General features: G+C 44.8%; 2 protein-coding genes across 2 annotated transcripts in view; both read right to left on the minus strand.

Annotated features, from left to right (window-relative positions):
* ATP6V0A2 (ATPase H+ transporting V0 subunit a2) overlaps positions 1-5,583 on the minus strand; it is a 47,300-nt gene extending 41,717 nt beyond the window's left edge. The window contains 2 exon segments of the mRNA XM_039911273.1: positions 5,397-5,463; positions 5,466-5,583. Of these exon segments, the coding sequence (XP_039767207.1) occupies positions 5,397-5,463; positions 5,466-5,511 (113 nt within the window). The 5' untranslated portion in view covers positions 5,512-5,583.
* Positions 5,584-12,125: 6,542 nt separating this feature from the next.
* Positions 12,126-24,117, minus strand: part of TCTN2 (tectonic family member 2) — a 28,328-nt gene continuing 16,336 nt past the window's right edge. Inside the window, exons 11-18 of the mRNA XM_029057898.1 lie at positions 22,650-22,727; positions 18,207-18,287; positions 17,205-17,316; positions 15,606-15,712; positions 14,549-14,699; positions 13,180-13,305; positions 12,895-12,983; positions 12,126-12,427 (exon numbers count right to left, since the gene is read on the minus strand). Coding sequence (XP_028913731.1) covers positions 12,372-12,427; positions 12,895-12,983; positions 13,180-13,305; positions 14,549-14,699; positions 15,606-15,712; positions 17,205-17,316; positions 18,207-18,287; positions 22,650-22,727 — 800 coding nt within the window. The 3' untranslated portion in view covers positions 12,126-12,371. The remainder of the gene's footprint in view (positions 12,428-12,894; positions 12,984-13,179; positions 13,306-14,548; positions 14,700-15,605; positions 15,713-17,204; positions 17,317-18,206; positions 18,288-22,649; positions 22,728-24,117) is intronic.

The raw sequence follows: 24,117 nt of genomic DNA on the forward strand, positions 1-24,117 counted from the left end.
TATGACACACCTAGAGATGGAAGTGGCCAAAGGAAAAAAAAATGGACTCCCCTCAGTGGCACTTTGTGAATGAGCCATTGTGAGGGTCCTTTTCCGAACATTCTGATCAGGGTTTATACAATCATAATTCCCAATGTGCCTCACCCTATAAACCTAAGAGTCGATCGTATTTGTTGTGTGCTGCCTACACACAGAGCATTTGCGTTAAGCACTTGGGAGAGTACAATATAACAGTTGGTAGACACGTTCCCTGCCCATTAGCTTATAGTCTGGGGGAGGGGGAGGACAGGCATTAATATAAATAAATTATATGTACCTAACTGCTGTAGGGCTCAAGGATGGGTGAAATAAGGGTGATGAAGGAGGAAGAGGAAGAAGTGGAAGAGGAGGGCCTAGTCAGGGAAGGCCTCTTGAAGGTGATGTGCCTTCAGTACGGCTTTGAAGGTGGGGAGAGTCGTCTGTCGCATACGAAGAGGGAGGGCAAGCCAGGACAGAGGAAGGATGTGGGGCGAGAGGTTGGCAGCGAGATAGACGAGACCAAGGTATAGATGAGATCGGGGTTACAGTGAGTAGGTTGGCATTAGAGGAGTGAAGTGGGCTGGCCGGGTGCAGCAAGGTAAGGTAGAAGGAGGCAAGGTGACTGTTTTCAAGTCGTTGGTAAGGAGTTCCTGTTTAATGAGAAGGTGAATGGGGCAACCGGTTCTTGAGTGGGTAAAACACGGATCATCTCTGATTTCCTAGACCCATCAAAGAGCCATCACCCTGACCCAAGTTTTCGTCACAGCCCAGCTAGGCTACGGTATCACCTTCACGCTGATCTCCCTGCCTCCAGTCTATAAGTTACTCAGCTGACTGGATGGATAGCTTTTCCAAAAGGTTGTTCTGTGCACTTATTCCCACATCTCCTAAGTCCTTCGTGAGCTACCCGTTCCTCTCTGCATCAAACAAAAACTACCCAACTACTGATTTGAAGGCACTCAGTCAGCTCTCCCCCTTGGCACCTCTCTTCTCACTACCCCCAGTTTACACCCTTAGATTTCTCAAGCTCATTCTCTCACTGTGCCTCCCGCGGGCAGGGCAGGGATCATGTCTACCAACTCTATTATATTGTACTCTTCCGAGTGTTTATTACAGTGCTCTGCACAGAGTAAACACTCAAATACCACTGATCCTCTCGCTTTTGATCCTGTGCGTATCCTCTTCAAATCTGCCAGAGAACAGTTCTAGCCCTCTTCAAAGACCTCCTGAAATCCTGCTTCCTCAAAATTTCCTCAGTTAATTTTTCTCCTCTCCCAGTCATATCTTCCCAACCACCCCTAAGAACCTCTGCACGATCTCAGCATTTGTGAATCCACAATGACCTGTATCGCATACTGAACATACTGATTTACATACTCTTATGCACTTAGTCCCATATTCTGTGGCTCAGCAGAAAGAGCATGGGCTTGGGAGTCAGAGGTCATGGGTTTGAATCCAGATCTGTCACTTGGCAGCTGTGTGACCTTGGGCAAGTCACAACTTCTCTGTGCCTCAACTCCCTCATCTGTAAAATGGGGATTAAGACTGTGAACCTCACATGGGACAACCTGATTACCCTGTATCTACCCCAGCACTTAGAAGAGTGCTCTGCACATAGTAAGCGCTTAACAAATACCAACATTATATTCATCTTTCCTACCTGTGAATTATTTTTGTGCTGGTCTCCCCCATGAGACTATAAATTCCTTGAAGGTAGAGGTGGTGTCTTTAACCTCCATATCTTCCCAACTGCTCTGCACCCAGTCACCTCCCATTCAATCTGCCACCAAGTCCTGTCATTTTTTTCTGCTCTATTTCAGAGATCTGCCATTCCTCTCCCACTTGTACTGCCACTCCCCTGATACTAGCCTTTATCTTCTCACTCTTGGACATCTGCACTGCTGGTCTCCCCTACTCTAAGACTTATCACTGACACCCAAACTCTGGGTTTATCAATGCATTTCCATTTAAAAAACAGTCTCACCTCTCCCTTCTCCGATAATTCCTAGATGTAGCAATGTGAATTCTCTTTCTTGAATGCCAGTATATCACCCTCCTCCAAAGCCTAAAGGAGTTGCCAATGGCCTCCCATATCCAATTTAAGCCCTGAACCATAAGCTTCCCGGCTCCAGCTGACTCTCTCCCACCCCTGTGTTTGCCTTTGAACAGACCCAGCACAACTACTTCACCATCCCCAGACTCAATTCTCCTGCCTCTATCCCATTCATTCATAATACCTCCTCCCCCTACCTCCTGCCGAATGCCCTTCCCATTCTACTTGGCTAAATAATAATAATTACGGTACTTGTTAAGCACTTATGTGCCAAGCACCATTCTAAGCACTGAGGTAGATACAAGTCACTCAGGTTGGACAGAGTACCTGTCCCACATGGGGCTCACACTCTTAATCTCCCTTAAATAACATCTCTCCCCCTCCTTTTAAACTCTACCAAAAACCCAACCACCTCCTAAATTAAAAGTTCCCTAACTAATCCCTGGCTACCCTTGCCAATTATATACATAGCTGTACATTTAGGTGTTTATTTGGAATGCTTGTCTCCCCACGCTTCCTCCAGGAAGTCTTCCCTGACTAATGCCTTCTCTCCCATCTGTGATTACTGAAGTCACAGTAGTGACTTCAAGCCCTACTGTGACACCTTTGTACTTGAGACCTTACACTCTAAACGCTTAGGAACTCACTCCACCCCCTTCTCTTCCCAGCATGTACGTTCACCTATTTTATACTTGTTACTTCTTCTACCTGCAATTTAAATATCTGTCTTTCCTAGTAGACAGGGAACTCCTCGGGGGCAGGGGCTGTAGCTACTAACTATATTATATTCTCCCAAGTATTCAGTACAGTGCTATTCTTCTAGTAAGTGCTCCACAAATACCACTAACTGAGTGCAAGGAGCTTGTCTTCTATTTCTCTTCTAATTCCTTCAAGTCTTAGAACAGTAGGCTGAATGAAACACTTCTTTAAGCAATAAACAAATACCATTAATGATAATGCTCAAGATAACCTGAGTGTAAGAATGGAAGGAATCAATGTGGCCCAGTGGATACAGCAGGAATCCCAGGAGTCAGAAGGACCTGGGTTCTAATCCCAGCTCCGCTACTTGTGTCTGCTCTGTGACCTTGGGTCAGTCACTTCACTGTGCCTCAGGGACCTCATCTGTAAAATGGGGACTAAGACCGTGACACCAATGCGACACGGATTGGGTCCAACCTGATTAGCTTGTATCTATCCAGCGGTGGTAGAGTGTCTGGTACAGAGTAAGCACTTAACGAACACCATAAAAAAGGGGGGAAAAGGATGTCTAAGTGTGGATGACTGCCCCCCACCTGAGGGTGGGTGGGAAGAGCATGAGAGTAGAGAAGAGGTCATTGTTTAATTTCTCATCATCTCTTGGGGTACAATTTTTGAAGTTACTCCTGAGCCTTCTAGCCGTGGGGGTCTGTGGGAAGTCGGAGGAGGCCCAAGGGAGGCCTGGGGTCCACAGGAGCCTTGAGAGACCCTCGTCGCGATGCCCAAGTGTCCCCCAGCCCATCCAGCCACCAGGTGGTCGGTGTCTCTTTTTCTCTCTCTATCACTGTCTGCGTGTCCCTGATTTTCTCTTTCTTCCCTACAACTGTATCCATCTCTCACTTTCTGCCTCTCTTTTTGTCTCTCTCGTTTTTTTCCTCTCATTTTCTGAAATCTGTCTCTTTCAGAGCCCGGGGCCTGGGAGTCAAAAAGTCACGGGTTCTTCTCCCAACTCTGCCAGCTGTCTGCTGTGTGGCTTTGGGCAAGTCACTTTGCTTTTTAGTTCCCTCCTCTGTAAAATGGGGATTGCGACTGTGAGCCCCATGGGGAACAGATTGGGTCCGATCTGCCCGTCTCCACTCCAGCACTTAGTACAGTGCCAGCACAGAGTAAGCACTTAACAAATACAATTATTACTATTATTATCATCTCCCTTGTCTCTCTGTGTCTGTCACCTGCCCTGCCCAGCCCTGCCTCCGGTCACTGGGACAAGGCCGGGATGGAAGGGGACGGACCCTGCCTGGCTCAGCCTCCAAGGCTGTGGTCTGGTCCGAGCCAGCTGCCCAGAGTGGACCTAAGTTCATTAGTTCATTCATCATATTTATTGAGCGCTTATTGCGTGCAGTGCACTCTAATAATAATAATAATTTGTATTTGTTAAGCACTTACTATGTGCAGAGCACTGTTCTAAGCCCTGGGGTAATACAGGGTAATAAGATTTTCCCACGTGAGGCTCACATTTTTTAATCCCCACTTTTACAGATGAGGTAACTGAGGCACAGAGAAGTTAAGTGACTTGCCCAAGGTCACAGCAGACAAGTGCAGACCCGAGATTAGAACCCACAACCTCTGACTCCCAAGCCCGTGCTCTTTCCACTAAGCCATGATGCTTGCCCTATACTGTACTACACTGTATACTACTGTACTAAGCGTTTAGAAAGTACAATTCAGACAGAGACAAATCCCTGCCCACAACAGGCTAACAGTCTGGAGGAGGGGAGACAGCATCAAAACAAGTAACCAGCCATCAATAATAATAATTATAGTACTTGTTAAGTGCTTCGGTCATTCATTCATTCAATTGTATTTACTGAGTGCTTACTGTGTGCAGAGCGCTGTACTAAGCGCTTGGAGCGTGCAATGCAGCCACAAAGAAAGACAATCCCTGCCCAAACTGGCGTATCGTCTAGAGGAGGGAGACAGACATCAAAACAAGTAACCAGCCATCAATAAAAATAATAGTGATGTATTCGTTAAGTGCTTACTATGTGCCAAGGACTGTTCTAAGCGCTGGGGGAGATACAAGGTAATCAGGTTGTCCCACATGGGTTCACAGTCTTCATCCCCATTTTCCAGAATAGGTCACAGAGGCCCAGAGAAGTGAAGCGGCTTGCCCAAGGTCAAAGAGCAGACAAGGGGCGGGGATTAGAACCCACGTCCTTCATTCATTCAACAGTATTTATCGAGCGCTTATTATGTGCAGAGCACTGTGCTAAGCGCTTGGAATGTGCAATTGGGCAACTGATAGCGACCATCTCGGCCCAATGACGGGCTCACGTCTAAACGGGGGGAGAGGACAGGAAAGCAAAGAGAACAAAACAAAACCAACATCATCAAGACCATGTCACGTCCTCTGACTCCCTATCCCGTCCTCCCGTCCCTGAGCCACGTCGCTTCTCAACATAAAGAGAATTACGGATGATAACGATGTAACTGCTAAGTGTACAAGGTAGCCAGCACTGGTAAGCGCCGAGGGCGCGGGGAGGGCGGCGGGAGCGAGGGAGGCCGGGAAGAGGGGGTTGGGCGTGGGAAGGCCTCCGGAGGAGGTGCGCCTCGACGGGGCCCCACTCACGTCTCGGAACTGACCAGCCCCTTCTCTCCGAGGGCGCTGAGACAGTGGTAGGCGGTGCCGGCCTGCAGAACAGCTGGGCCAGTCCCACCGGCTCGCTCCGGAACGCGCTCCCCATCGGAGAAAGCCCTCTGAGCCCCAAAGGCAAGGCCAGGCGGGCCCCACGGCCAGGAGGGGAGGGAGCAGGACGAGGAGGGCGGGAGCAGGGAGCAGGCAGGGAGCAGGACGAGGAGGAGGCAGGAGCATGGAGAAGGCAGACGAGAGGAAGGGGCGAGGAGTGGAGAAGGGCCGATGAAGGGGCAGGAGAGCGAGAAGGGCAGGACAGGCAGGAGGAGCTGGAGAAGGCAGGACGAGGAGGGCAGGAGGAGCTGAGGCAGGACGAGGAGGACGGGCAGGAGGAGCTGGAGAAGGGGCAGACGAGGAGGACGGGGGCAGGAGGAGCTGGAGAAGGGGCAGGACGAGGAGGACGGGGCAGGAGCTGGAGAAGAGGCAAGACGAAGGGGGCAGGAGGAGCTGGAAAGGGCAGGACGAAGCAGAGGAGCTGGAGAAGGGGCAAGACGAAGGGGGCAGGAGGAGCTGGAGAAGGGCAGGACGAGGCAGAAGGACTGGAGAAGCAGGACGAGGAGGAAGGGAGAGGAAGCTGGAGAAGGGGCAGGACGAGGAGGAGAGCAAGGGGGAAGACGAGGAGAAGGACGAGAGGGGAGGAGGAGAAAGGGGGAGGAGGAGGAGAGGGGAAGGAGGAGAAGGGAGGAGGAGGAGGGGAGGAGGAGCAGGAGGGGAGGAGTGGTCGGGGGGTCGCCTAGCTGCGGGTGTGGGTGCCTGTCCCGGTCCCGCTCCCTCGGGCGGCGTGTTAGCGTTGCCTGGGCGGCTTCCGCTTCCGGGCCCTGCCGCGCCCGGAGCCCAACCGTCGCCGTCTTCCCTCTTCCTCCACCCTCCTCCTCCCCGCCAGCAGCCTCCTTCCAGCCTCCCGGCTTTGCGGAGGGCTTCCTGGCTGCACCGCACTTGGAATCCACAGTTGGCAACAGATAGAGACCATCCCCCAGTCCCAAAGCGGGAGACAGACGGCAAAACAATAATCGTGTTGCTATTCGTTAGGCGCTTACTTCGTGCAGAGCACTGGACTGAGCGCTTCAATGTACAATTCGGCAACCGAGAGATGATCCTGCCCAACGACGCTCACGGTCTGACGATGATATGTTTCTGCGCTTACTATGGGCCGAGCACCGTTCTAAGCGCTGGGGGAGATACCAGGTCATCAGGCTGTCCTTTAGGGCTCACGGGCTTCATTTCATTTTACAGATGAGGAACTGAGGCCCAGAGAAGTGAAGTGGCTTGCCCAAAGTCACACAGCTGACAAGTGGCGGGCGAATTAGAACCCACGACCTCTGACTCCCAAGCCGGGCTCTTGCACTTGCTCTTGCTGCTTCATAATAAATATAATAATGTCGATGGTAGTTCTTAAGCACTCTCTATGTGCCAGACACTGTTCTAAGCGCTGTGGAGATACAAGATCATCAGGTTGTCCCATGTGGGGCTCACAGTCTTGATCCCCATTTTTACAGATAAGGGAACCGAGGCCCAGAAAGTGGCTTGCCCAAAGTCACCCAGCAGACAAGCAGCAGAAGCAGAATTAGAACCCACGACCTCTGACTCCTAAGCTCTTGCTCTTTCCACTAAGCCATGCTGCTTCTCTGGACGGATAGAGACCATAACTTAAAGCTCACCTCCTCCACGAGGCCTTCCCAGGCTGAGCTCCCTTTTCCCTCTGCTCCCTCTAACCACCCCCTTCACCTCTCTGCAGCTAAACCGTCTTCTCCCCCCTTTCCTTCTGCTCCTCCCCCTCTCCCGTCCATCCCTCAGCACCGTACTCGTCTGCCCAACTATATATCTTCATCATCCTATTTATTTTGTTTTAATGAGATGTACATCACCCCGATTCTATTTATTTGCCATTGTTTTAATGAGATGTTCTTCCCTTGACTCTATTTATTGCCATTGTTCTTGTCTGTCTGTCTCGCCCGATTAGACTGTAAGCCCGTCAAAGGGCAGGACCATGTCTATCTGTTACCAATTTGTCCATTCCAAGTGCTTAGTACAGTGCTCTGCCACTTAGTAAGCGCTCAATAAATACTATTGAATGAATGAATAACCATGATACCGGAAGAACCATTAGAAAGGGCGGATTATGGCCGAGGACAGGACGTTCTGGAGAAAGTATATCCATGGAGTTGCTATGACTCAGAAATGACCCAACAGCACAAATAATAATAACTCTAGGCTTCAAGCTCTCCATCACCTTGCCCTTCCTACCTCTCCTCCCTTCTCTCTTTCTACCGCCCACCCCGCACGCTCCGCTCCTCTGCCGCCCACCTCCTCGCCGTCCCTCGGTCTCGCCTATCCCGCCGTCGACCCCTGGGTCACGTCCTCCCGCGCCGTCCCAACCTCCCTCCTCACCTCCGCCAAACTGATTCTCTTTCCCTCTTCAAAACCTTACTTAAAAATCACCTCCTCCAAGAGGCCTTCCCAGACTGAGCTCCTCTTCCCCCTCTACTCCCTCTGCCATCCCCTTTACCTCTCCGCAGCTAAAGCCTCATTTTCCCCTTTTCCCTCTGCTCCTCCACCTCCCTTCCCATCCCCACAGCACTGTACTCGTCCGCTCAACTGTATATATTTTCGTTACCCTATTTATTTTGTTAATGAATTGTACATCGCCTTGATTCTATTTAGTTGCCATTGTTTTTACGAGATGTTCTTCCCCTTGACGCTGTTTAGTGCCATTTTCTTGTCTGTCCGTCTCCCCCGATTAGACTGTAAGCCCGTCAAACGGCAGGGACTGTCTCTATCTGTTGCCGACTTGTTCATCCCAAGCGCTTAGTACAGTGCTCTGCACATAGTAAGCGCTCAATAAATACTATTGAATGAATGAATAATTGATTAAGCACTTACTATGTGCCAGGCACTGTATTAAACGCTGGGGTAGAGAACACAGCTTAGTGGAAAGACCTCAGGCTTGGGAATTGGTGGCCGTAGGTTCTAATCCCAGCTCTGCCACTTGTCTGCTGTGTGACCTTGGACAAGCCATTTCACTTCTCTGAGCCTCAGTGACCTCAGCTGGAAAATGGGGATTAAGATTGATAGCCTTACGCGGGACAACTTGATGACCTTGTATCTACCCCAGCACTTAGAACGGTGCTTGGCACACAGTAAGCGCTTAACAAATACCATATTATTATTATTATCAGATTGGATACAGTACAGGTCCCACATCCCTAGTCTTTATTCTAGGGAATTAAGCAGAGAAGCAGCGTGGCTCAGTGGAAAGAGCCCAGGCTTAGGAGTCAGAGGTCACAGGTTCGAATTCCTGCTCTGCCACTTGTCAGCTTTGTGACTGTGGGCAAGTCACTTAACTTCTCTGTGCCTCAGTTCCCTCATCTGTAAAATGGGACTAAGACTGTGAGCCTCATGTAGGACAACCTGATTACCCTGTATCTACCCCAGCGCTTAGAACAGTGCTCCGCACATAGGCACTTAAATACCAACGTTATTATTCCCATTTTACTGATGAGGTTGACTAAGGTACAATGAAGTGCCCAAGGTCACCCAGCAGACACAAGGTAGAGCCAGAATTAGAACCCAGGTCATCTGACTCTCAGGCCAGGTTCTTTCCACTATGCCACACTGCTGCTTCTTTCCCCTTCTAGACTGTAAGCCTCTTGTGGAGAGGAATGTGTCTTTATCATTGCACTGTACTTTCCCTAGCGCTTAATTCAGTTCTCTGCACACAGTAAGTGCTCAATAAATGCAAATGATGGACTCCTAGCAGGCACACTTCCCTGAGCCGTGATAGCAAGAAGGGCCCAAGCTCCATGAGAGATGCACATGGAACGACCTGATTTGCTTGTTTCTACCCCAGAGCTTAGTACAGTGCCTGGCACATAGTAAGCATTATTTTTAATTACTACAATTATTATCTGATTTAGGCCCCACTCCACATCTCAAAGCACCTTAAGCTGATCCCACTCTATTGATTGGAAAACTAAGGCCAGATGTCACTAGCTCCCTCACTCTCTTGTTCCTAATGACCTTGACACCTGCTTCATCAACAAAAATAGAAACTATGGGCTCAACCTCTTCTCCCCAGCACCTCTCCAAGGACAGTGTCAATTGCTAATCAATTGCAGTGTCAATGGCAAATCAATAAAGACCACTGATTGATTTGAATGTAGCAAAAAAAAAGTCCCATATTCAAATTAAGACTAGCAAGGGGAAGAGAGAAGGGAGCAAAAACAGGATTCCTGGGCCATAAAGAGACACATGGCTATCTGACAAACCTTCCCGCTCCTATTTCAGAAGGAGTTCATCAGTAACACTCGCACCTGATGAACCTAAACCTCAGCACTTCTTGGCGAGCGTGGCTCCCAAGTCCACCTCTTTACTGCTGAAAATTTTGAAAAATGGCAGGGCTTTATTCCGAATGAACACAGATGTGGGGAGAAGTCTAAATCGTATAGAGCATGTTGCTCCTTGTATCTCTTACAGAGTTGGGGCCCCTTTTCCCAGCACGGCTCAAAGAAGAGTGTCTGCCAGGAGGCAAAGAGGAAACTGTGGCCTAGTAGAAAGAAGACCGGCCTGGCAGTCAGAGAACCTGGGTTCTAGACCCAGCTCGGTCACATGTCTGCTGTGACCTTGGGCAGGTTACTTAATGTCTCTGTGCCTCAGTTACCTCATCTGTACAATGATGGTTAAGACTGTGAGCCCCAGGAACTGGAAATGAAAATCACCCAAAATGACTTCAGTCAACAGCAGGAGAGCAGAAAAGGTAAATAAATGGAGGCGGGAGGTTTTCCTGTCCCTGTCATTACTAAACTGCTATTTCAAAGTCCCAGCTTTCTGTTTGCTATAATCAACTTACAGAATATAGAAAAGGTCACTGATAGATTTTTTTACTAGGATCTTCTTTTATAGAAAAAAAGCAGTGAGATGTTAAGCATAATAGAAAGGCAAAAAGAAAGGCAGCCCTCTGCTCTCTTGCCAGTTAACTGAATATACCCTCGCTACAACATTCCTGTTTCCCTCTATTCCTCTAGAGATGCCCCAACTTCATGCATGCCAGGCTAGGGGGACTGAGTGTTTGAATGGCTGAGTGGTCAAGTCTGAGAAAATCCTACACAATCCACATATTTCTTTAGTAACCTCATTTTTAACATTTCAAGGAGGGATTTGCTGTTGGCCCTTTTTTTGTCTCACATCAACCTGAAAAGTTATTAATAATGATGGTATTTGTTAAGCAGTTACTATGTACCAGGTACTGTTCTAAGTGCTGGGGTAGATACAGGGTAATCAGGTTGGACACAGTCTCTGTCCCACTTGGGGCTCACAGTCTTAATCCCCATTTTACAGATGAGGCAACTGAGGCACAGAGAAGTAAAGTGACTTGCCCAAGGTGACTCCCCAGACAACTGGCAGGTGCAGATGACTCCTCAGGCAGGGTTCTGAAAACTGCATCATCAAAAATGGCTACTGACTGGCCCAGGAGTTAGCCTGATTGACAGTCTCTGCTAAGAAGCGCTGCAAGTGTTTTGACTTGATGCTTCATCACTGCTGAGATTTCTAAAAATTGGCAACTTGGATTTGGCCTCAGCTGGAGTGTGTTTGGAAACAGGAGAAGCCTGGAGCTTTGCTAAATGAAGCCACTCTTCTTGTATTACCTCACTTCAGGGGAAAGAGCAGAAACAATAGTAGTAATCATTCATTCAGTCACATTTATTGAGGGCTTACTGGGTGCAGAGCACCTGGAAAGTACAATTCGGCAACAGATAGAGACAATCCCTACCCACAACGGGCTCACAACCTAGAAATCACTTCGCTATCTGCACTAATGATGGGGAACACCCTCCCCGCCCTGCAGCACTTATGTATATATGTACATATTTATAATTATAATTCTATTTACTTTTATTATTGATTTGTCCATATCTATAATTCTATTTATTTATATCATGCTACTGATGCCTGTTTACTTCTTTTGCTGTCTCCCCCCTTCTAGACTGTGAGCCCGTCGTGGGCAGGGACTGTCTCTGTTGCTGAATAGTACTTCCTAAGTGCTTAGTACAGTGTTCTGCACACAGTAAGCGCTCAATACATGACTGAATGAATGCATGAATGAATGAGTGACAGTCAATACACTTGGATCAGGTGGAATAGAGCAGGCAGCACAGAGCAATGGCCTGGGAATCTCTGTCGGTCACCTGCTATGTGACCGTAGGCCAGTCACTCTCCTAGTTTGGAAAAGACCAAGCAAGTAAGCAGATTGGGGCAGTTGTGGCTTTCTTCTTCTTTTTTTTTTGTTTTTTTTATGGCATTTATTAAGCGCTTACTTATGTTTCAGGTACTGTATTAAGCGCTGGAGATGACACAAGCTTATCAGGTTGGACGCAGTCTGTGCCCCTCACGGGGCTCCAAGTCTTAATCTCCATTTTAGAGATGTGGTAACTGAGGCACAGACAACCTAAGGGGCTCGCCTAAAGTCACACAGCAGACAAGGGGCGGAGCCAGGATTAAAATCCTTCTGCCATCCAGGTCCGTGCCCTATACAGTAGGCCATGCTGCCTGCTCTATTCCGACTGGTCCAGTGTACAGACTCTCCTCCGTACTGTTCCCCATCATCAGTATAGACAATCAAGAATAAACTGTAAATATCTAGCTACTTAAATTAGCTGGCATTCACTCTTATACAGTTCACCTCCTTTTTTATAACAGCAATTATAGATCATCACCGTTCATATATGTACATTTCTACATTTCAAAAACAATTGTATACACCGTTAAAAACATTTCATTTAGTAAAACTCTACAAAACTGTACACGAAACTTTAGCAAAGCATTGAAGGAGCTGGGCAAAAATATACTTCAAAGTCAGATAGCAGGTGAATTCCAAGTTTTGCAGATTCTCTTCCATGGATTGCTTAAAATGTGCTACTATGAAGAAAGAAGCCAACAGCAAACTTTTGGCAATACACTGAGAATAGGCTCTCCTGGAAAGAGAACATGCAGGGTTAAGCAATATATGAAATCTCTGAGCCATATTTTCCTCCTCCTAAGATTTTAACATTAAAAAGTTAACTTATGAAAACTTCTACTTAGTAGAGTACACAGAGACCCCAGAAAAGAGGATGAGGTTACCCAGGAGAACTAATGGTAAAAGGAGACCTTGCCACAAGCCTGAACTTCTCAGAGTTAAACAAGAACATTTTACAAACAAAAGTCTAACCACCTTCTGAGGAATTCATGTCTACTTCACCATCTTTCAAGAAAGCCAAACGAAATACGTTATATTTGCGGTCTCTGAGCCCCAGATGGTCTCTAGAATTGCCTCTAAGAGGAGAAAATCAAAATGTGTATCGCTTTCTAAATGCAGCCACTTACTGTAATAAAGACTCTTTTGAATGAATAAATACACAGACGCTTTTCGACACCCCTCCCAGGTGGTCTTTTATGATACCTGTATAATACTGGGTCAGTGGGTAAGCAAGATGTGGCCAGCACACTTCATTTCGATTGCAGTCATATTCTGTAAAATTGATCTGAAAACTGCAAAACATAAAATTGAAGTCAACAGCTCGATTACAACTGAGGCATTCGTCAACCAAACCAACATCACCACAACTGGAGAAGCTGGAGGTGGTTGAAAGGAAAGCAAAATTGTAAAAATGCATATTTACTCCACTCTCTGGTTTTATGCAACCTAAGGTTTACACATGATTTATATATAATAAATTAAAATTACCTTGTTAGTGGCTGAGGTGTCTGAGCAGGTATTTTGATAAACTGAACTGATGCACTAAGAGGAAAATATTTGAATTGATCTTCACAGGTGATTTCACAATGATATCGCCAGGTAACTGTTGAAAATCTGAAGTAAGAATTGCACCATCACTATGCCAAATCATCATTACCCCTTTGGCTGAGAACATCAAGTTGGGGTCACAGTGGGGAACAGAGGGCTTTTTAAAGAAATTACAATACAACAAACAACCTTCAAGTCATTTTACCACTAATCTTTTCTTGAGTAATAGCTGGATATTTCTTCCCATTTCTCTGAATGTTGCTTCATGTCAATTTGAGACTTCTTGAAAAACTTGATTACAATCAAAACCATTAATAAATTCTGTGATTTCTGTTAGTAATTTTTGTCATTTCTTGGAAAGGGGTTTAATTTGCCTTTTGCTCCACGGCACTTGGGAAGAAAATGGAAGCCTTTTTTCAAGAATCCATCCCTTTTACTTGTTTTGTATAGCATTTGTTAAGTGCTACATGTCAAGGATTGTACAGAGCACTGGGGGAAGATACAAGCTAATCAGGTTGGAGACAGTCCATGTTCCATATGGGGCTCACAGTCTTAATCTCCATTTTACAGATGAGGTAACTGAGAAAATGAGAAGTGATGTGACTTGCCAAAGTCACACAACAAACAAGTGGCAGAACTGGGATTAGAACTCAGATCCTCTGACTCTCAGGTCCGTGTTCTTTCTACTAGGCCATGCTGTTTCTCTAGATTTTCAGTTTAGTTAGGGAAGCAGTATGACCTAGTGGAAAGAGCCCTGTCCTGAGAGTTGGGGACATGAGTTCTAATCCCAGTTCTGTCACTTGCCTGCGGATGACCTTGGGAAAGTCACTTAACTTCTCTGGGCCTCGGTTACCTCATCTGGCAAAATGGAGATTAAATCCTACTCCCTCTGACTCAGACTCTGAGTTCCACGTGGGACAGGGACAGTGTCCACCCTGATTATATTGAATCTACCCCCAGAGCTTAGTACAGTGCTTGGTATATAGTAAGTATTTAACAAGTACCATAAAAAAAACTGTAGATCAATCACAATAATAATTTGTGGTATTTGTTAAGCAGTTACTATGCGCCAAGCATTCTATGTGCTGGGATTCAGGCAAGATAATCGGGTTGGTCACAGTCCCTGTCCCACAGAGGGCCTACAAGTGGGAGGGAGAACGGGTATTTAATCCCCATTTTACTGATGAGGAAACAAGAACAGAGAAGTTAAATGACTTGCCCAAAGTCACACAGCAGAGCAGGGTCAAACTGCAAAGATTCACAATGTATCTGTCTCTTGGTACTATATTTATTCAGTATTTTGTGGTACCTGGTCTCCACACCAAGAATTTCTTGCTGTGGAATGCCTTCTACAGCCCCAGCATCAGCAAAGAGGACACGGATATTCAGCACTGTAGGAATATCTGGGCAGATGCCACTCAAATTTCCAGTACTTGGCTTTGCATCAGTAAATCGTGTATCTAGATCAGTGGAAGTTACATATTGTACACTTATTAAAAACGTTTTTCTCATGGTACTCTTTGAAAATGACGATACACATACAAGTGTAACACATAGGTGATAAAAAATACCACTTTATAAGAAGTCTAATAATGATCATTACATAATACTATGTTTTCAAAAAGATCATAACTGCTGGCATACTAATTATGCTTTAGTGGTAGGGATCTATAGCAGGTCATTTCAATGTAAAACGAGTTTTCCTCTCTTGTCCTCCTGGTTTACCTAGCATTGAGTTTCCACCATCTTTCTACCCAATTAAACAAATGCAGTCCTTTCAGTGCTTTCTCTGCAGTTCTTGCCATCCATAACAAAAAAGCAATGTTCACATTCAATACCTCACCTATTATGACATTTTCATTCAATAGTATTTATTGAGCGCTTACTAGTATTTATTAAGCACTTACTATGTGCAGAGCACTGTGCTAAGCGCTTGGAATGAACAAGTCGGCATTTCCAGTGATTTTATTTCAACTAAGTATATCTGACTTTCAATAATGGTTTTGGAGTCAAGACACTCTTCATTATCCATGCTACGGCAGGATAACCCAGCCAACGGATGGCTCCAAATGTCCTTTGGGCCCTTTAGTTTTAAACTCTCCTATTAGACCTTTTACAAAAATGGACAAATTTATATTTCACCCTCCTCTTCCAGCACCATTTGGTAAAGTGTTAACAAGCAAAAAATAACCAATGAAGGGAGGAAAAAGGAAGACTCAAAGGACAGTATGATCAGCCTCAAAAAAACTGAGTTAGAAGAATCCAACTTAAAGGAAAGGTAGGATAGGAAACAGGACAGTAAAGCTACATAGAGCACTAAATTATTTCAAAAACGCCCATCCCCTTGGTATCCCCATTTAACTTACGTATTATTTCCAACCAGCCATCGCTGAGTCTTTCGTACTTTGAGTTGCCTCTCATTGCAACATGAGTTACTTGAACTAATGAATTAAGTATTTCAGTGACGTTCTCCCTGAAAGAGATGAATACATTACTCAACAAGCAGCACATCTCACCATTCTGCTAAAGCGTTGGGCTCTATCAGATGTATTAAAAACTTCTACAGGGATTGACCCTGGCCATTTAAAAGATTTCATATTTCCCTCTAAGTCAGTAGCTGATTTGTTTCACTGTCAAAGAGGGAGGTCTGGAAGGAGATGACCTGAAAGTTGAAGCATCATATTTTCCTTAAGATTTCAAATTGATCTGCACTGGCCAAGAACAGAACCTCCTTTATGTTTTCTTGCACATATTGAGACAGGCTCCTATTTCCCTGCACCACCATCTGTGACCCTGAAGAAAGAGTAGTTGGGAGTTGCGGATGAATGTTTATTTTGGCGGTGCCTTGTGGAAGTTCAATCTTAATCCATTCCAATCTCTATCATATAAGTCATTGCAGCTTAGTTTCCCCATCTTTTCCCCTTGTTCATTACTGACAATATTTAAGAAATGACCTAATGGCGCTTTTTAATTTAAAAAGTATAGGGCTGAAAGTTCTCTTTAGAGTAACTAAAATTTAATCGATCCATAAATCAACAATTAAATCGATCACTGCGGGTCTTTTTACAATAAGAGTCATATCTTGGTTTACCTAGCACTGAGTTGGCCAATGATTTGGATAAATTCCTCAATGAAGAGAGGAATTTGCTTGAATGTGGCTTAATAATAGTAATAATTATGGTATTTGTTAAGCACTTACTATGTGCCGAGCACTGTTCTAAGCACTGGGGTCGATACAAGGTAGTCAGGTTGTCCCATAGGGGACTCACAGTTTTAATCGCCATTTTACAGATGAGGTAACCGAGGCACAGAGAAATTAAGCGGCCCGCCCAAGGTCACACAGAATTCAGAGCCCCTGTCCTCTGACTCCCAAACCCTGCTCTTTCCCCTAAGCCAAGTCACTTCCCCAGTAAACGGCTTGAATAAAGGGATTTGACTAGATAGCTTTGACTGAAACCTGAATGAACCCCTATAAATTATACTACCAAGTTATATTCATTCACTATATTCTGACTCAGACCTTCATCCAGGCCTTATTACAGCAGTCTCCTGCTTTCAATATTTGACTCTGTTAAATTAGAAAATATCTTCAGAACTCATTCAATAATTGAATCATCAGAAAGCTGCTCAAAAAGCAGAACGCTCATCAGAAAAACAAATAGGACAAAAGGAAAGAGAAGCAGCATAGCCTAATAGAGCACAGGCCTGGGAGTCAGGAGGTCCTGGGTTCTAAACCCTGCACTGTCACCTGTCTGCTGGGTGACCTTGGATAAGTCACTTAACTTCTCTGTGCCTTAGTTCCCTCAACTGTAAAATGGGGATTAAGATTGTGAGCCCTAATTGGGACATGGACTGGGTCCAACCTGATTAGCTTGCATCTACCCCAGCAGTTTGTACAGTGCCTGGCATGTAGTAAGCGCTTAACAAATACCATTACTGAAAAAAAAAAAACCCAGAACACTCACCTAAACTGAGTGCAATTTTCATTAATGCCAACTTTCAAATGGCAACCGGATAATGCATTTTCTCCAAATAAAACTGGTGTAAAAGCTGCTGATGTACACAAACCACTGGCAGCTACAAAATAAAGCAACGATGTGTCAACTTGACATTATTTCTAAATTAAAAATGAATATCTCTTTAAAGCTATTTTCAAACCTAATTTTGAAGAAAATGGTCAAATACAGGTGAAATAAAACTCTACTTTAAGAATCAGTCTGTAGCATGCAATAAGTCTCATTGCTATACACTTTAAATATTCTTTTTGAACTAAGATACTTCTGCCTCACAATATTTTCTGCAATGTTATGAATGTTTTATTCTGATCAACAGAATGCAAGATCTTCCAGAAGTTAACAAGGACTGCCTCAATGAAAGACTCCAATTCTAAAAGGAAATAACCCCAATTAAAGATGAAGGAACAGGTCAAAGGGCTACATTGGTCTGATATCCATCATTAGGAGATAATGGGATGAGCCTCAGATCTCTAACCCAACTTCCTAACACGGAAGTTGGAAATAGAAGGCCCTGGGACACTTCAGAACGTTATAGGGGTACAGTGATTATGGTAGATAATGAGAAGAGATAAATAAGCACTTTGGGGGAATGGGTAAGAAACAGCAGTAGCCCAGGAGATGGTGATGAGACACACAGGTTTTTTCCTTCACCCATGCTGCTGTTTTGGAGAGGTTTATGAGATGGGGGCTTGGAAGCATTCATGAGGAAAAATAAAGGATGGGGCAAAAAGAGATACTTGAGGGGAAAACAATCTTAAAAGCACAAAGGTAGAATCTCAAAAAAATCTTGAAAAACCGTGCCTAAAATGACCTACTAACAAGCCAATACTTCACCTGAAATAAGCACTGAGAGAGCACAAAATGGGGAAAAAGGCTTTGTCGTTAACTAAGCCATCTATATTTAAAGAATATATCTTGCCATGTTAATCACAATAAATAAAATGCTTTTACCTGGATGCCAAAGGTTTAAAGTAGTAATGTTATCCACACTGTTGGTGTTTAGTGCTCTAACAGGTTTTCCAATCTGGTAACCTATGCATTAACAAATTCGTAAATATTCTTCTAAAGACTTCAATCCATCATAACAACAGCTCTACCAAAAATCTAAGGAATATTTAATAAGAAGCATTTCTATAGTTTTATTTAAAAAAGATGATCATAATTCTGTCAGAAATATAGCAGCATCACTCCTTTGGGGGAAAAAAGTGTCTCAAGAACCGGGTATGTGGATTTAAGGTATCTTTAGCTATAATTCCCCAAGAAAGTCAGTGGTAAGACAGGGGAATAATACACATATCTTGATTCCCAGGTTAATTTCCCTTAGAACGTTTATCAAAGAATTACTTGTGCAAGAATCTGCAAGTCACTTTATTATAGCTTTGATAATGAAAACCTTCTTCATACATGTTGACTATAAGTATCATATACATGTTTTTTGTGGCACTGAAAATAAAATCTTAAATTCTAAGTGCCAAACTTTAAAATTTGGCACATAATAATACTGATAACTTCTATTTGTAGAGTGCATTTATTTTTCCAAAGTGCTTTCGCATGAATCATCTCCTCACAACACACCTGTGAGGTAAAAAGAGACAGTATTATTACCACTCTACAGTCAATCAATCCATCAATGGTATCTATGCTTTTTTTTATGGTATTTAACTGCTTCCTATGTGCCAGGCACTACGCTAAGATACAAGCTAATCAGGTTGGACAAAGTTCACAGCCCACTTGGGGCTCAGAGTATTAATCCTCATTTAACAAATGAGGTAAACTGAAGCACAGAGAAGTTGTTACTTTTCCAAGTCACGCAGCAGACAAGTGGTGGAACTGGAATTAGAACCCAGGTCCTTCTGACTCCCAGGCCTGTGCTCTCTATAGACTAAGTCATACTGCTTCTCAGCAATGCCTACAGATTTATCGAGCACTCACTGTATGTAGAACGCTAAGGGATTGGGAGAGTACAATACATCAGAGTTGGGAGACACATTCCCTACCCACACTCAGTTACCTCATCTGTAAAAGGGTGATGAACACTGAGCTCTAGGTGGGACATGGACTGTGTCTGACCTAATTAGCTTGTATCTATCCTTACGCTTAGTACAGTGCCTGGCACATAGCAGGCGCTTTAACTAGTACCATAAAGAAAAAAAAACCCAAGCTTAGGACTGATTAATAATTATGGTACTTGTTAAGCGCTTACTATGTGCCAGGCACCATTCTAAAAGCTGGATTAGTAGACCATAACCTAGAAATCAGTTCCAATCAGGCAGGCCTGAGCTGATGGAAAGATCTCTGAATCAGTCAATACATCAGTTGTACTTATTGAGTGCTTGTTGTGTGTGGAACAGTGTAGTAAGCACTCGAGATCTATATCTACACCTATAGACAAGGAAACTGAAGACCAGGGAGGTTAAGTGACTTGACCAAGGTCTCCAGCGGGCCATTGGCAGAACTGGGACCCTTTCCCCTGTCGTCCGTCCACCTCACAAGCTGGTAGGACAAACCCAAGCCTCATCAAATCCCCCGAACCTCACCTCATCCTCCTTGCCCCACTTCTCCAGCTGGCGCTAACACACGTGGAGGGTTCTGTAGGGCGGGCAGGAGCAGGAGGGGGGCCGGAAGCAGGATTGGGGCTGGAATGTGGTCCAGATTTGGCACCATTTTGGAGGTGGGGGAAGGGGAAACTCGGGGGCCATGGGCAGGAGCGGGAGTGGAGACAAGGACAAACGGCAGCCCAGAAGTAGCCAGGAAGGGGCGAGTTTGCCTTCCTTCCAGGTGACATCTCCACTTCAGTCTATACTTCACTCTGATGCCTGGATTATCTTACTAGAGAAACTCTCTGGGCATGTCACCCCCGCCTCCTAAAAATCTCCAGTGGTTGTCTATCAACATCCTTATCAAGCAAAAACTCCTCACTATTGGCTTCAAAGCTCTCCATCCCTTTGCCCCTTTCTACCTCACCTCCCTTCTCCCCTCTACAGCCCGGCCCGTGCACTACGAGCTCCACTGGTGCTAACCTACTCACTGTGCCTCATTCTCTCCTGTCCCGCCATCGACCCCTGGCCCACGTCCTACCTCTGGCTTGGAATGCCCTCCCTCCTCAAAACTGCCAAACAATCACACTTCCCCCCTTCAAAGCCCCACTGAGAGCTCACCTCCTCCAAGAGGCCTACCCAGACTAAGCCTCCTTTTCCTCAGCTCCTCCTCCCCTCCCCATCGCCCCTACTCCTTCCTTCTGCACTACCCCCCTCCCTGCTCCACAGCACTTGTGTATATATGTACCTATTTATTATCCTATTAATTTTATTAATGATGTTTATAAATCTATAATTCTATTTATCTATTTTGATAGTATTGATGCCTCTCTACTTGTTTTATTTTGTTGTCTGTCTCCCCCTTCTAGACTGTGAGCCCATTGTTGGGTAGGGATCATCTCTGTTGGCGAACTGTACTTTCCAAGCGCTTAGTAGAGTGCTCTGCACACAGTAAGCCCTCAACAAATATGAATGAATGAATGAATGAATGAATGAATGAATGAAGGCCAAAAACTTCCTCCCTGGTCAGATCAGGACAAGAGTGCCCCAGTTGAAATGAGAAGCAGCATGGCCTAGTGGATAAGGCAAAGTCCTAAGTTTCAGAAGGACCTTGGTTCTAACCCCAACTCTGCCACTTATCCCCCAGATGACCGTTGGAAATCACTCAATTTCTCTGGGCCTCAGTTTCCTCCTCTGGAAAATGGGGATTAAGACTGGGTGCCCCACTGGGGACATGGGTTGTGTCCAACCTGAATAGATTGACTCTACCCTAGCAGTTAGAACAGTGCCTGGCACACAGTAAGGGTTTAAATACCAAAAAAACCACTAAAATAAAAAGCCCAGGCCCTAGGATCCTGAGGGGTTTGTCTGTTGCTGACGCCTTCTCCTTAACCCCTTCCCTCCCACCTTTCTCCCTTCACACACTTCTCTCCCCCCCACTTCCCTTTCCCCTTTCATTTTCCCTCTTTCCTCCACATCACCCCCGACATCACCACACTGGTGCCCTGCAGCATGACATAACTCCACGACCAGAATGACCGCAGAGGGAGGCGGGGTGTTCTGGGAGAGATGCGTCCATGGTGTCGCTATGGGCCAGAGATAACTCGACAGCATAAGCCAAAAGCATTACAGAACGACACCACTCGTCAGTTGAGGGATGATAATTACGTGGCCCTTTGCATACCGCCTATACGGAGTTTTCATTTGGCTCGGCTCTTATGCAAAACAGATGGCCAACCCCTGCTTTCTCCCACAAGCCCATGACCATGCTGTCTCCCACAAGTCCACATTTTAATACGGCAGTTCCCTTCTAAAGGCTTATTTGTTGCCTAATCAAACAGAACAAAGTAAGATCAAAAAACACGAGAAGCAGCACGGCCTAGTGGAAAGAGCATAGGCCTAGGAGTCAGAGGGCCTGGGTTCTTAACCTGGCTCCACCACGTGTCTGCTGTGTGATCTTGGGCAAGTCACTTTACTTCCAAGGGCCTCAGTTAGCTCATCTGTAAAATGGGGATTAAGACCGTGAGCCCCATGTGGTACAGAGGCTGTGTTCAACCTGATTAAGGTGGATCTCCACCAATGCTTAGAAGGGTGCTAGGCACAAAGTAAACACTCAACAAATACCATAAATCATTATTATTATTGTTATTTTCTGTGCCTCAGTTACCTCAACTGTAAAATGGGGATTGAGACTGTGAGTCTTAGGTAGGACAGGGACTGTGTCCAACCTCATTAACTTGAATATTCCCCAGCACTTAGTACAGTTCCTGGCACACGGTAAATGCTTAACTAATACCATTTTTTTTAAATCTACTCCAATGCTTAAAACAGTGTTTGGAATATAATAAGCACTAAACAAATAACATTTAAAAAAGAAAGAAAAACAAACATCAATAGCCAAATAGCAATATGTTGTTTCTGGAAAAAGTTAATTTGGTTAACTGTTCAATACCCCAGCATTAACTATTAAGCTCTTAAAAGTAATATATATATATAAAAGGAGTGAATTAAATGAACAATTACCTATGTAATAGCATAGAACTATTTAAATTAATAGAAATGGGGTAGATGACAGATTATGAAAGTACACCCATGAAGCAATAATAATAGGGAGAAGGGGAGGGGTGCAAAGGAACATTTGGGGAGCTATTTAGGACCATCTTGATAGTATTCTAACATTCACTGGACTAATTCCGTGTCACTCCCTCAAATAAACTACTAAGATAGTGATCGATCAATAGTATTTATTGAGCACTGTAGTAAGCACTTGGGAATTTTCAATATAATAGAGTTGGTAGATGTAATTTCTGCCCTCAGGGGATCAGACGCCACTGGAATCTAAACACAAGACTCTTACCTGGATTTCCAGAGAATTCTTGCTCATTCACACCATTGAAATTTAAAAATTTTACAGTAAATCTTTGTGTCAACAACCCTAGAAAAAAAATTCCAAAACCAGAAATATGTATACATATATATATATATATATAATATATATATATGTACTTATTGTTCCACTTAAAAAGAACACCACTTATTTTCCTTGTAATTAAATTTTAACCTCGACAAATAACCCAATCTCATTTCTGTTGAAGCATACACCTATAGGCAGGTGTTGTTTTTGATGGTATTTTTTTTTAACTGTTTCAGGGATGTGTGGTCAATTAATTGTGACCCCGTACTTTAAAACTTGCAATATTCACATTTACATGGTAGACAGCAGTCAACAAGATACACAGGCACAGCTAGTGTCAACTGATTAATCAGTGGCATTTACTGAGCTCCCCTCTCAGGCTCCCAAGGAAGAGTTTCCAATCCTCTACCAGTCTCCACTGCGGAGGGGAGAGTCAAGCAGAGGCATTACCCATTCCATTCCTAGCTTGGACAGTGGCTAGAGAGTAGCAGGCAATCTGCTACAAGTCAAAACTCCCCGTGCCGGGCAGCAGCTGCACGGGAGAGAGTTGAGGGCAGAGACTCAAGGTGACTGCGCGGAAGGAGACAATAGTAACCGCTTCCGGAATTTTACCAAGAAAACACTATGGATCCACATGCAGAACAACTGCAGATGGAGGTGGCTCTGGGAGAGATGTGTCCGTGGAGTCGCTATGGGTCGAAGACGACTCGACGGCATAAGGCGAAAGAGATTTATTGAGTAGTTACTGGATGCCAAGCGCTGAATCCACTTTGGGAGATTATAATACAACAGAATTGGTAGATATATTCACATCACTCTTCACCTCCAATAATCAGCTCTTAGAGCGTAAAAAAATATCATGGTATCAGCTTGACTTTCCCTGTTATTCTCCCTTAGTAAATGTTCACCATTTCTTCAATCATAACATTATTATCATTTTATTAGTTGAACCAGCATGCGAGGTAGCATGGCCTAGAGGAAACTGCATGGGCCTAAATCAGAGGACCTGGGCTCTAATCCCTGGCTCTGCCACTCTGCTGTTGTGGGACCTTGGGCAAACCACTTCACTTCTCTGGACTTCAGTTACCTAATCTGTAAAATGGGGATTAAGACTGTGAACCGTCTGCGGGACAGGGACGGTGTCCGACCTGATTAAGTCGTATCTAGCCCAGCGGTTAGTACAATGCCTGGCACATAGTAAGCACTGAGCAAATACCATTAAAAAAAGAAAAACGGTGATGTAAGAAAAAGGTAAGAGATTATGTGATTACTTAAAATAGTCTGCTGCTTTAATTTAAGGGCAGAAAAGTCTGGCTAATATATATATATATATATATATACATACACACTTTTATAGCCAGTAATACATTTGAGAAATGTAAAAAGAGGTCTAGGCAGGAGAAGGTTAAAC

Source organism: Ornithorhynchus anatinus, chromosome 2 (genome assembly GCF_004115215.2).
Source record: "Ornithorhynchus anatinus isolate Pmale09 chromosome 2, mOrnAna1.pri.v4, whole genome shotgun sequence".
Taxonomy (NCBI): Eukaryota; Metazoa; Chordata; class Mammalia; order Monotremata; family Ornithorhynchidae; genus Ornithorhynchus; species Ornithorhynchus anatinus.